The 13,759-nt window shown below is 55.5% G+C and overlaps 1 protein-coding gene across 3 annotated transcripts; it reads left to right on the forward strand.

Moving 5' to 3' along the window:
* The first annotated feature begins 4,751 nt into the window (after nt 1-4,751).
* CHST1 (carbohydrate sulfotransferase 1) lies at nt 4,752-13,477 on the forward strand. Of its 3 annotated transcripts, none has more exons than XM_015632323.2 (2): nt 4,752-4,904; nt 11,461-13,477. In XM_015632323.2, the coding sequence occupies exon 2, from the start codon at nt 11,505-11,507 to the stop codon at nt 12,762-12,764; it is 1,260 nt and encodes a 419-aa protein (XP_015487809.1). In that variant the 5' UTR covers nt 4,752-4,904; nt 11,461-11,504; the 3' UTR covers nt 12,765-13,477. The 3 variants fall into 3 exon arrangements, with proteins under 3 accessions (XP_015487809.1, XP_015487811.1, XP_015487810.1); XM_015632325.3 differs by lacking the exon at nt 4,752-4,904 and adding an exon at nt 4,996-5,231; XM_015632324.3 differs by lacking the exon at nt 4,752-4,904 and adding an exon at nt 5,269-9,307.
* Nucleotides 13,478-13,759: the final 282 nt, after the last annotated feature.

The raw sequence follows: 13,759 nt of genomic DNA on the forward strand, positions 1-13,759 counted from the left end.
TTATTTTCTGTGCTAGGAGTAAGGCAGACCCCAGGAGCTTATCAGGTCTGACCTTTTCCTGGGAGGTTTCTCAGGAGCAAGATGGGAGGCTAGGGAGATGACCAGCCCAGGCTGTTATGGATTGCAATGTGCCAAGCAGATGAGCTGAGTCAAGGCAGGATTCTTAGCTGAGTTAGCACAGCTGCTCTCATGGTCAGTCCCAAGATGCTGGCTGTGCTTCTGGGGCGTGTGTTTTCAAACAAACATCAGACAGGTTGGAGAGACCAGCAAGAATCATGAAAAGCCCAGAAAACTCTGCTTCAGTATGGGAGATAAGTTTAGTCCATTTAACTTCTCAGAGAGAAGGTTAAGAGGTGCCTTGATCATGATCTATTAATACCTACACAGGAGAAGCAGTTCAGATAGTAGATAGCTCTTTAATCTAATAGGCAAAGACATAATGTGATCCAGTGGCTGGAAGCCAAAACTCAACGCCTCCAACCTAGAAATAAGGGGAATGTTGAACCATCAGGCACAGCAAGCTCTGGAACAACTCACCCACAGCAGCAAAGGCATCTCTCTTGAGACAAAGGTGTGCCCATGCTGACAGCTCTGGCACAGGAATTACTGGGTACAAGACTGTAGCCTGTCATCCACAGGGGCAAGGCTGAGCAGCCACAATGACTATTTGGCACTGAAAATCTGGGATTTTATGAATCGGTGATGGATTGAGTTTATTTTTGTATAGAGGAGTGGGAGAATTTCTCCCACCGCTCCTGCCCAGCAGTTTAAAGCTGATCTGCAGCCATGATTCTGTGAGTATGTCGAAGTGACTGCATAGCACTGAGGCAGTTACTTTTGTTGTCCTCATCCATTTCCTTTACCTTATGTGTTATATTGACTTCTCATGGCTCTTGGGAGGGCAAACCGAAGAAGAAGGGGGAGTGAAAGGCAGGGGTAAATAAACACATCCTTGGGACATTACCACTTCTGCACACACAGAATTTATAAGCTACTCAAGAGAAGGGATTATAGCATGAGCTGTTTATCTCCCCTTCTGAACTACAGAAGCATGATAAGACTCAAGTATTTTGTTAAAGCTTCTACAGGAAGGCCAGTGAGAAAGAACATTTTCAGAAAGTCACGTGTGCCCACAATATTCCAATCTTTGTCCCTTAAGATCAAGGTATCAAAAAATCACCCCGTGAGAAACCTCGGCGGGCGCTCCTGCAGGGCTTAGGAAGGATTTCAGCAACCCCATGGGGCTCTGGCAGACTTTCCAAACTCCTCGAGGGGAGGTTTGGACCCCGCAGCCCTTCAGAGGGAGCCCCGGGGCGGGGAAGAGGCGCGGCGGCCCCGCTCCTTGGCAGCGCTCCCGCAGCTCCCGGGCTGCTGCAATGCCCCAGCCGCGGCAGCAGCTCTTTCTCTGCCGCACACCTCCCCGTCCTCCGGGGATGGCAGCGAAGTTTGGCCCTTCCCGGCCCGGAGAGGCGCTCCCTTGCAGCATGGAAAGCCTGAGCCGGGCGGGGGATCCTGCGCTGCTGCCGGCGCTGCAGCCCGGGGGAGCCTCCCCTCTCCGGCACAGAAAACACAGCACGCAGGTGGGCTTACAAACGCCACACTGCCATCCGACACAGACTTGCGAGATGCCGTGCTTAAGCACACTAATAATTCTTTCTGTTGGTTTGCCTTTAAATTTACGTGCCTTAATGCATCGCTCTTTATGTTACCGGCGTTTGGCAGGATACCCGAGGTATGTAACGCGGCCAGGTTACTGACGGAATCGTAACTTTGCTCCTGCATTTGGAGTGATTAGAACAGTAACCTTCATATCACCTTAACAGCCACGTTGATATTTTATTACATATATTCCCAAACATGTTGTTAAAGTAGGTTTTTTGAACGTTAAGAGAAGAAAATACAAACCCTTTGCAGAAGTCTGTTGCAGAAGAGCATGAAAATTGGATATTTTCAAACTGCATTTTGGCTCAGATGAAAATTTACAAGGTGAGTTTCCTTGACTCACCAACTCACCAGCAGTCTCTCTGCTCTCCTGCCTGGAGCCACACAGAGGAAAAAATGATGCCTTTTAAACAGAACCAAATTTTCTTGATGAGGGTGAGGTGCAGCCACAGCAGTCCTTCCCTCTGAAAACAAACTGACCACAAACACACACCACAGAGCCTAATTAATATTTTAATAGTCAACAGTCAGAGATAGAGAGCTGTAATATGTACTAACAAACAGCACCTCTCTAGATTAACACTTAAAATACCAGAGCAGCATGAGAAAACATGATCATGCCCAGCTGAAATCATCAGAAGCATCTGTTTCTCTTTCAACCCTGCTTTTAGTCCTTATTTCTTCGCACCATTCTCTCAAATTGCTTTCTTTTGTGTGAGACAGCCTCTACAGCACCTGTGGGTATGAGTCCAAGGATCTCTGGGACTGTTCCAAGTTGCGGGATGCCCTGGATTTTTGCAGATGTACTTTAGAGCAATCTCAGTGGTGTGTAAGAGAGGAGCAAGCCCTGGCTCCTTGGAAAGACTGGGGAGCACGCAGGTGCCTGCCTGGTCTCGTATTCTTACTGTGAGCCCCTTGATTTCTTCCTGGCAGTGGTCCCTGGATGGGTTTATGCCCCCTTTGGCCAAACCCTTTGAAATCCTGCCATTCCTGCACTTCCAGTGCCTTTGCCCCCAGTGGCAGTGGAGCACAGCCATGGCTGTGGGCCAGCTGGATGCCTGCTCACAGCTGCTCCCCACCGCTCGCCGGAGGTGCCGGGGAAGTGGGAGCACAGGTCAGGTGCGTGCCTTGGGCACCCAGAGCTGTCGCAGGCTCACACGGGGGTGGCACTCAGGGCCATTGCACAGGTACTGTGGGCTCACAGGGACCAGGTGGGCTACACCAAGGCAAATGAATCAGCGGGAAGGGGATGGCCTGAGCCAGCACATCACCTGAGAAGCACCAGCAACAGAAACCCCAGGACCACCGGCTTGTTTCCAGCAGCAGCTGGTGGCATGGCTCTTTCCCAGCTCCAGGAAGAGTCAGACAGGCAGGAGCCTCAGTCCTTGTCCTTTGCAAGGTGTAGGAAAACAAGCAAGAGAGCGAGTGGCTTCAGGGCTTTCTCATTCAAAACAGGGATACACCAATGCAATGGCACTGTATAATGAACGCTACAATGGGGAGCTGTTGCTATGGTGAGAGAAATAATATTTAAGCACCAACTGTTTATAAATATAAAATCCCTACAAAGTTTTCTAAAATTAGATTAAGGGGGCTAGGGCTGTCAGGATATTGTAAAAAACTTGTGAAATACCAGTATTTTTGGACACACAAGATCTGGGTACTCCTAAAACAGCAAATGTGAGTCCAAAATGCTAAACAACGAACGTGACAATCTGTCGTTGTGCTTCTCAAGTTTTAAAGGCAGTCTCATAGCTCTGAACTCACTGTCGCAGCCTGGCAGGCCTCTGAGAGTGGAAGGCAAGACCTGTGTTCCCAGGGATTTGTTCTTCTTTTGGCACAAGTGCAGCGCAGAGACCTGGGCCCCACTGCTACTCGTAGCCTGCTCTCTGCCAAGAGTAGTTCTGAGCTGCTGCCGAACATGCTGGTACTGTGATCCCACAGTTACATCTAGCTAATCCTGGAGTCAGAGGTAAAGATTTGGAAATCCCTGAGCTGGGGAGGCAGCTCCTTGCAGAGCTCAGGGTTTTTCAGGAGATACATGTTGTTCACATGGATGTAAGAAGAAACCTGCTGTGCCCAGTGACCAGGCAGCTCCAAACATGCCTCAAATAAAACAGGGATATAAAAAATGAATATCCATTGTAGCATCTCCAGAATCACAGCCCATCTTTTACTGGTAGCTGCCATTTCAGCAGAGCTGCAGTTAAACTGCTAAAAATGCAGTTTAGTTGGCAAGCGCTGGACAAAAGGGAAACATTCAAAGTTGCCAAAAGTAAATGTCTGACCTGTTTCTAGGGGTCGAACAGCAGCAGAAGGAGCGATGTGACTGTCAGAGCACAGCCACTTCAGCTGCCCTGACACACTCCCGTGCTTCTTTTCCTCTGTTCTATCCCACCTTCCAAGGCGGGATGGATGGTGGGAAGGTGCCATCACCTGTCAGTATTTTGGCACTGGCACCACTGAGGATGGTTTTGGACCCTGCCCGTGGCAGTGAGCCCTGTTTTAGGCAGCACAGGGAGGATTCCTGGCGCTGGAGAACTAGTCCCCATGACAATATTGTTTTTGATGAGCAAAGGCCACCGGAAAATGAGGGAATGAATATGCACCATCATCGCTACCAAGTCAGGCAGGGCCGGGAGGGGCGAGGAGGGTGTGAGGTACCCGCTGCCCCGCGTCCGGCCGCTCCGCAGGGATCCATCCCTATCGAAAGCCAGCCTGGGGGACACATTTCACCGGGCCCCCCTCCCGCCCCCGCCACGGGAGGGAGGGGCTCTGGCAGGCCCGGCCGGGCGCCTCGGGGAGCTAAAGAAGGAAACGGGGAGTTTCCTGCTGGGCAAAGCCGGGGGGCCCGGCGGCAGGGCTGGGGTGCGCGGGCGGCGCGGAGCGGAGGCCGGAGCGGTGCCGGTGCCTGGCGCTGCTCTGCGGGCGCCCGTGCGCGCTGCCGGGCGGAGGGAGGGAGGGAAGGAGGGAGGGAAGGAGGGAGGGGAGCGGCGCAGCCCCCTCGCCGCCCGCCCGCCCCTCGCCCGGCGCGGCGCGGAGGGCGTGGAGAGGCGGCCCCGCTCGGCGGGTGCCCGGGCGGGCAGGGCAGGGCAGGGCTCGGCGGGCAGGGATGAGCACCCGCAGCGCCGCCCGCTGAGCTCCGCCGGCTGCCGCCCCCGGGCCGGGCCGGGCTCGGCGTCCCCCGCCCCAGGAGCCGCGGCCGGGGATGCGGGGGGCAGCCCGCCGGGGCGTTCCGCCAGGTAAGGGGCGCAGGCGGTGGGGGGAGAGCGGCGCAGAGCGGCGGGGGTGCCCGGGGGCGGCGGGCTGGGGCTCTCTCGTAACCCTTTCCGCGCCACCAACTTTCCAAGGCAGCGAGACGCCGCCCGCAGCGGCGGGAAGGACTTTTCCCTCTGGTGCCCAGCCCGGCTGCGGTGGGACCCCGGGCCGGGCTGCGAACGCCCGGGGGAGCCGCCTCCCGGGGCTGCCTTAGCGGCGAGGGCACGGCAGTCCTGGCCCCAGACCGCCGAGGGAACGAGCTGCCGCCAAACTTGGGCTGCTGTTGGGCGAGGAGCTGCCGCCTGGAGCAAGTGAGTAAGTCCCCGGTGGCACGGGGAGGCCAGATGCCCTGCCCGGCCGTGTAGCCGCGGCAGCCGGCAGAACGAATGCCCCGGTGTTCGCTGTCAGACCTCCGGGCGGTCTGACAAACCTGCCGTGAGGGCGCAGGCTGACGAGGAGACCTCGTAGAATGGGGTGCAAGCACGCCATAGCATGGAGCAATCCTTCGGGAAAGCTGTGCGGTTCGAGATTTGGGCTCTTGACGCGGCCGTAGGCTGGGGACGTTGCAAAAAGAGTGTTTTGAGGTGATGAATGAGCGCGTTCATCCCAAAAGAGCCTTCCCAGCTCCTGTCAGGGAGTGCTCTGGGAGTGAGCGGGCACCAGCAGGCTGGTGGATGGCTCAGGGGAAGGTGGAGAGCACAAAAGCTCTATATTTGGTTTATCGAGGCGTTCGTATCCTCGGGAAGAGGCAGATGCAGTTCAGCAGATGAGGGATAAACAGACGCAGGTGGATGTTGCAATAAGAAAACTCTGGGACCGGCTGGGGTTGGCATTACTTGAAAGTGATTGATTAATTAACTGAAAATGTGTATGCTGTGTGCCAGTAGGAAAGAGACAGATTCCCTGCTGAAAGTCCTGCGATTCTTTAAGTGCTGGTCAAAGTGGGCAGCAGTCTTCTGGTGTTAAAGGATCTATTGGTCTCTCTGAAATGCAGAGGGAATGAACAGAGATAGGGGAACAGGGCACATGCCAGAGTGCCTTTGAGCACAGGAGTCCTGTGCCTTATTGTAATAAAAGTGCTCGAGGAGGTGATGGATGCAAGAGCAGAATGAGTCTGGGGGCACGAAGCACCTCTGCTAGGCACACGGTGAGACACCTGAGGAAGGTGGCGGGCACGAGTCCCCCAGCTGGCATTTGAAGCTGTGACTGTAGGGAAGCTCTAGTCCTGAACGGCTGAAGAGGAGGAGGCAAGGCTGAAAACTCATTCCCACCACGTCAGGATCTCACACTGGTGGGGCTTGAAGAGGGGGAGGCTTGAGGACAGAGACCAGCCCTGCTCACATGTCTGTGGCGGTGCCCAAAGTCGAGTAATGCCTGTGGTGAGGGGATGGGGGACAGCTCGGTGCTGCTTTCTTCTCCGTGGTCTCTCCTTCCTCTGGGGAGGGGTGGGGTCCAGCCAGCCAGCAGCCAGGCTTGGTGGCCCACAGGCGTGTTTGGTGTCTGCCAGCCTTTGCAGGGCCGGCAGCATGACTAAGCCACTGCGACCAAGAGGGATGCTTGCAGCCCACCAGAAGCCTGCCTTCCCTGCCTCAGTGGCCACAATGTTGTTTTACCGAATAAACTCTTTGTTCCGTGGGAGAACGCTGGGATGTGTCGGCCTCTGCCAGTGGGTCACTGCCTGAGAGTTGTTTTACAAACCTGCAACTTAACTTTTGTGCCTGGGTGGTGAGGTGAGGAGGAATGGGGCTGCAGGAGGGAGCTGCTGGCTGGGCAGCACACGGGGTGCTGGCTGCACCAGTCCCCTCCAGCAGCCCTCGACAAGCCATATGGCTCTGGGCAAGGCATGCAGGGGTGTTCCATGCTGGGCAGGGGACAGAGGCGCAGGTGCAGGGCTGAGCAGGCGCTGAAGTTGGTGCTATGAATTCTCTGGGTGACTACGCATGCATGAGTCTCTGGGTGGGGGAAGGGAAAGGGTGAAGAGGGGTTGTCTGCCATGAATCAGACTCACATTTTGGGATGTGTCCCCTGGTGAGCCTGCTGCAGACGCACTTGTGTCAGGAGAGGGGTTTTGCCTCACAACTCTTGGCCTTGTGCAGGGTGTGCCGTGTGCTGCTCTGTGCCGGCGTGTGGGCAGGTGGGCAGCCCTGCCCAGGCCCGCAGTCATCGACCGCTCTCCCTGGCACCGAGACCCCGGCGCTTCTCAGCTCACTCAGATCACTGCTCACAGTTGTGTTTTCCAGCTGGTCCCAAAGTCCTGAGTCACTCTGTGGTTTCCATGGAAACAGCCTTGCTGGCGGGAATCAGTTTTGGGGGTAGAGGGTGCCGGTAGCTGGACTGGCACCAGGCAGGCTTGTGGGAAGGACTGGCAAGGCTCAGGCACTCCTCCAGTGCATCGTCTTTGTGCCAGGGCTTTTACAAAGGCTGGAGCAGGCACCTCTGTTGCACAGACCCTCGCAGCTTTTTCCACTCCCTTTTCCCTTCCTCCCTCCATGGGGGAGCAGAGAGGTTTCCCTGGCAGTGAGGGAAGCTAAGGATGAGCCCAGCCGGGTGGAGGGTACAACTTCTGGGGAGCTGTTGAGAGAGGGGGACAGCCTGGATGGCAACCAAAAAGAGCAGAGTTTTTTTTTGACGGCCTGTGAGAGAGCCTTGGGAACAGCAATAGCAGTGTCAGGAAGTGCAAGGGTTTCTGCCATCACCCCTGAGTCGCCTGAGCACAGCCACCTCCAGGGAGCAAGGGAACCTGCAGGGAAGGCTTGGGGCAGGAGTCAAGGCAGCTGCCCATGTGGAGATGCTGTGGGAGCCCCCTGCGAGGATGAGTGTGCCACGGCGCCCTGCGTAACACCTAGCTGCTTTTGGAGCTCGGGAGACCTGTGAGTTGTACCGACCCCTGCAACTTCCCCGCAGACTCCAGCCTGCCTGGCAGCGCCTGAACTCGGCTGCCACTGCAGCCTTCAGTGCCACGGCCTGGCTGCATGGCTCCAAAAGCAGGTAATTCCCCTCAAACCTAGGAAGACCGTGCCCAAAAGAGGAGCCCCCGGTCCCTGCTGCACGATGGCTGGCCGGCCGCATTCACTGCTTCCTGCACCGGTGACTCACAGATGCCATTCAGCTTAATTCATCACCTCCGATCTCCCCGGCGCTCCTGAGCTGTCTTGCTGGCTTCTCGCCTGCTCATCTCCCTCAGAGCAGTGCTGGAAGTCAGTGGAGGAGGAGGAGGAGGAAGAGGAAGGCAGGTGATTACGCATCTGCCGCTGTTGGCAGGTGCACAGGGTGGGGGAGGTTGCACTGCTTGCGCCCATCCTCTCCCTTCCTCCAGGCTCAAGGCTGCGGGAAGTGGGGCAGGGGAGAGGAAAGGCTCAGCACCTTCCTCTTCCCACAGACAATGCTCCTGTCCCTGTGCCAGGCACTGGCTGGCCTCCTGCTGCACTTAGAGCCGGCTGCCGGATGCCGTGCATCCCTTGTGGACAGCCCGGTCCCAATGCGGCTGCAGGCAGCTGCACGGGAATGCAGGCACGGCAGCAGAGTGCAGTCTGGCATGCTGTGACCGCAAGGGGGTTGGGGTTGGGAAAGGGGCAGTGGTGGCCCCAGCACAGTGCCAAAAGCCCCCACGTGCCTTCTGGCAGGTCCCTTGCAGTACCAGCAGTGCCAGGGGCTGGAAGGTGTGAGTGATGTACCCCCATCCCACGCTCCATCTCACAGTCCCAGCTGCCTGCAGGGACACACTGAACTCGGCTCCCACCCTTGGGCTGCGTTTGCTCATCATCTTTGGTGGAGCCGAGCTGGAGACAGAGCGGAGGGTGATTTTGACTGGGAACACTTCTAGCATGGAAACATCTATGAGGCCAGCGTTCCAGATGACTCCCATGGTCTGGGGCTGAGGAGCCAAAACGATCCATGCCTCATACAGCGCCTTGTGGGCACGGCCCTCTCTCCAGCTGCTGTCTGAACTGCTGGCCCTGGTATCAGTGCCTGAAGAGGAACAGGCCAGTTTAAGAACAAGGTTCCTTGGGGCAGGAATGGGAGTGTGAGTGGCTGTCCTGCTGTGTCTCTGTGCAGGACACATCCTTCTGGGGCCTGTTGGCCGCAGCCACTGCTCAGCCTGCCCTCTCCAAGCCGTGTGGAGCCCTGCACAGCTCCTCCTTGGCAGGTGTTCACACCAGCCCGACTCTGTCTGACAGATGAACAAGGGGTGGTGGCAGTAAAAGTGATCCTCAGTTGTCCTTGCAGCTCTCAGGTGCCATGTGCTTCTGCTGCCCCAGGAGCTCCTCCAGAGAACTCAGCTGCCGGTCGCCACTGCCTCTGGAGCCCAGGGCCGGACTGAGCAGGAACTGCAGCCCCTCTGCAGGGGCAGGCAGTGATGGGAGGAGGCAGGAGAGCCAGTTGGGAGGTGAGAGGAGGTTCTGGCTGGCTTTAAAGGCCACAGATGAGACATCAGGGAGTGCAGTCTTCTCCCAAAACCTTCCCCTCCCTGGTTGCAGCTCAGCAGATGGGCAGGGCGCACACCAAGGGTGTCAGGGGCAGCAAAGGCTGAAGCTGTGCTGTGGTTTAGCACTTGCTCAGTCAAGGAGAAGGAGGTGAATCAATGCTCCATTTCCTCCCCTCTGCCACCTGGGATTTTGCAAAGGGGAATGGGTCAGTGTGGGTGGAGAACCTGAAATGCTCACAGCCAGTGAGTGATTTGGTGGGAATTGGGACCAAGAAGGCATCTAGTCTCTGCTTTGCCTTTTTTGGGGAGCCGGAAGCAGGTTTCTGCTGTAACCAGGACAATCTGAGTCTCATCTGCTCCAGCATCCATCAGCAATGAAGCAAAGAGTAGGAGCTGAGGTTGTGTGTGAGGGATGCAGTGTGGTTGGCCATCACTAGAGAGCAGGAAAGCATTCCCACTGCAGCTTCCACCTAGGCAGCATGCAGAAGACACTTGGGTTACGAGATGCCAGCAGGGACTCTCCTGTTCTTGTTCTGCCTTTGGAGACTTGGAGAAACACTTTATCCAAGGGATAGAATATATCATGTGGACACGGGGGCTGGGTTTCCCCTTCCAGTAGTGGGTAACCCCAATCCAGCAGCAGCAATAGCCAAGCATCTCTGACTTCAGTCCTCCAGCCATGTGCCACAATCATTGGCAGGCAGCAGTCCAGGTGAAAGCAACCTGTACTCAAAGCATCATTTTGGGTCTAAAGCACAGCTCTTGGTGCACAGGCACAGGGAGCACTGGTGGGGGGCTGCATGCAGCAGCTGTGCCAAACCCCCTGTCCTGGGGTCCTGCTCTAAACCTCTGCTCCCAGTGAGAGGTCTCTGGAGTTGATTGTTCATGAAGTTTCCTGCCTCCACAAATCAGCTGGGGCAATCAGTAAACAATAAAAATATTAATTAAAAAAAAAAACAAGGCTTTTTTACTCACCTGCAGGTCTGAGCTGCCCTCCTGGTGTCACTTGCTGGGTGACAGGGTTTCCCCAGGGACTAGAACACGTTGAGGATATGAGAACAACAGACTGTGGCAGCTGCTATGTGCTCTGCAGGCACCACATGTTAGTGAACACCAGGAATACTGAAGCACCACCACAGCTACATCCCTTCCCAGCAATGTAGCAGCTCCCCAGGCATGACAGCTACTAACCCCCCCTGATGGTCCCTGAGCATCCTATCCAAGGGTTCTGCTCAGTTTCCCCTGCCCTTGCCCATGTGTGGGCAGCAGCAAGGCAGAGCTAACACCCCTGAAGTTGTTCTTTGCCCCACTCTTCCCTGCACCCATCCCTGGTGCCAAGGGCTACTGCCCTGGTTGGCAATAGAATATAGAAGACATGCAGTTTTGCATGCTTCCTCCTTTGCAGTATTGTTTTTCCCCTCGGGTGCTCAGAATAGGAGAGCCCTGAATCCCAGAGTGGAGCAGGATCTTACCAGCCCCATGAGCTCATTGCTGAGGGCACAGCTCTGGCTGTGCTTGTCCCCAGACGCTGACAGACTGAGCTGGCTGTTGAACCTCTGTGCAAAGAGGCCTGCAGCTCCAGGAGAGACATTGCCACTCTCCCAAGCATGAGGTGGCTGGCCTGGATGGGTCATGCCTTATCCTGACAGCTGGACAGAAAGGATGGAGGCAAGATAGCACCATCCTCTGACCTTTCCCTGCCATGGCTCCTGCACTGGGGGTGAAAGACACTGGTAGGGTGACAGGTGACTCACAGGGCAGCTGGGGAAGAGAGTTTGCAGCAGCTGGATGGAGACAGTATCACTGCCAGGTTCTAACATCTCCCTGCCTGGGTTGCAGGGTTGCAGGGCATGGGGTGAGCTATGGGCCACAAGATTTATGTGCACCCACAGCCTGGAAGGAACCGGGCTGAAGTCCTAGCTGTACATGTTTCTCCAGGCTTGCCAGCCTCTGCCTGTTGTTTTGATTGTCTGAAATGGGGCTCTGCAGTGTGTGACTGGGATTCATGTGGTTATGACTGATGGACATACATTAGGAGGGCATTTGTTGATACCTGCATCAGTTGGATACTTGGCAGTCCATGCTCAACCTGTGAACTTTCTGTTGGGTTGCAGACACCGAGACGACCTGTGAAGAAGCTCCATGAAGGTGACCAGCCATGCAATGTTCCTGGAAGGCTGTACTCCTCCTAGCCTTGGCATCCATTGCAATCCAGTACACAGCAATCCGGACCTTCACTGCCAAGTCCTTCCACAGCTGCCCCATCCCTAATCCTGTGAACTGCAGCCTGAGCCAGGACACCGATGTGGCTGACAGGCTGTGCGATGAGAATCCCACTTTCCCATATAACCTCTCCAGGAAGACTCATGTTCTCATCCTTGCCACCACCCGCAGCGGCTCCTCATTTGTTGGGCAGCTGTTCAATCAGCACTTCGATGTCTTCTATTTATTTGAGCCCCTCTACCACGTCCAGTACACCCTGATCCCAAAGCTGACCCAGAGCAAGAGTACGACAGACAGGCGGGTCATGCTGGGGGCCAGCCGAGACCTGCTGAGGAGCCTGTATGACTGCGACCTCTACTTCCTGGAGAACTACATCAAGCCCCAGCCAGTCAACCACACCACCGACCGCCTCTTCCGCAGGGGAGCCAGCAAGGCCCTGTGCTCACCACCTGTATGTGAGTCCCTGGGAGCTGTGGATCTCCACTTGGAGGAAGGAGACTGCGTGAAGAAGTGTGGGACCTTGAACCTGACGCTGGCCACTGAGTCCTGCAGAGAGCACGGCCACGTGGCCATCAAAACCGTACGGGTGCCCGAGGTCAATGACCTCCGGGCCCTGGTGGAGGACCCGCGGCTGAACTTGAAGGTCATCCAGCTGGTGAGGGACCCCCGGGGGATCCTGGCATCCCGGAGCGAGACCTTCCGAGACACCTACAGGCTCTGGAGGATCTGGGATGGCACCGGCAGGAAGCCATACAACCTGGACGTGACCCAGCTCACCACAGTGTGCGAGGACTTCTGGAACTCTGTGTCCACCGGCCTCAACCGGCCACCATGGCTCAAAGGCAAGTACATGCTGGTGCGGTACGAAGACCTGGCCAGGAACCCCATGAAAAAGACTGAGGAGATCTATGATTTCCTGGGCATCCCCATGGACAGCAACGTGGAGCGCTGGATACAGAACAACACCCGAGGAGACAGGTCCTCCTCCAAACACAAGTATGGGACGGTGCGCAACTCGGCGGCAACGGCGGAGAAGTGGCGCTTCCGTCTGTCCTACGAGATCGTGGCGTTCACCCAGCACGCCTGCCAGCAGGTGCTGGCGCAGCTTGGCTACAAAACTGCTGGCTCTGAGGAGGAGCTGAAGAACCTCTCCATCAGCCTGGTGGAGGAGAGAGACTTCCTGCCCTTCTCCTAAGGCAGCCCCAACGGGCCTGGTTTTGATGCGTACTGTTTCTAACTGATGCCTTATTTTATTTTCTTTCCTTTTTTTCCCCCCCTCTTTCTCTCTCTTGTCTTTTCCTCTCCAAAATTTGCACTAAACCTTGAGTGGGAATCTCAACGGCCGAGTCCAGGGGAAGTGACTGCTGCCCCTCAATACATTTTGGATGCCAGGAGGAGTTGGGTCTCTCCAAGCAAGAGCTAGAACTCTGGATGGGTAACAATGTTTACAAAACACACAAAATGTATAAAGCAACCTTCAAGCTTTCCAAACCGAAGGGTATCTGGGGTACTGTACTTTTGCACTGTTTACTTTTACAATGTAAGAGGTAAATATAAATATAATTTATGAATGGTATCATCCCCTCCAGAATTAAGTCCCCCTGCCCCCAATGAGCAGGTTAGACTGGAAGCTGAAAGTGGAACAACCTCCTCATTTTTTGATCTCAGTGCGACATGTCTGTCTGTTGAAGTCCTGTTATTGGGCTGGGCAGCTGGTCAAGCTGCTCCTACATGGTTGTTTGGTAACACCTGTGATATTTCTTTGTGCCAAAAACCCACAAAAGAAAAGAAAAAAAAAAGGGAAAAAAAGCGATTGGGTCATTTGGTAAAAACCCAACACATTTAATGCTTTATTTCTGTGTTTTCTGTAAATAAAAGTGCAATAAAACTGACCTAGGGGTGAACTTCGACTGAAAGACCTCAGCAAGTATACTGAGGTGGATGCACCACCAGGCAAACAGCAGCATCTCCTGCTTTGCTTGACTCCTTTGAGGCTGGGAGCAGGTAGGGCAAGGCTGGGGGAGGAGACACCACAGCCCCCAGGGCGGCAGGGAGCTGCAGCCACCTCCTCGGGGTGTGTGCATGTTTGCATCTGAAGTGTGTCAAAAATGCAAGCAGTTAAGTCAAAAGCAAAAAGCCGTGGTTATTTGCTGACCTGAAAGCTTGTTGGTTTGCACGGGGGCATGGGAC

Source organism: Parus major, chromosome 5 (genome assembly GCF_001522545.3).
Source record: "Parus major isolate Abel chromosome 5, Parus_major1.1, whole genome shotgun sequence".
NCBI classification, from domain to species: Eukaryota; Metazoa; Chordata; class Aves; order Passeriformes; family Paridae; genus Parus; species Parus major.

Bases quoted from the DNA above. Each gene is read 5' to 3' on its own strand.
- CHST1 (XM_015632323.2), top strand. From the start codon at position 11,505: ATGCAATGTTCCTGGAAGGCTGTACTCCTCCTAGCCTTGGCATCCATT.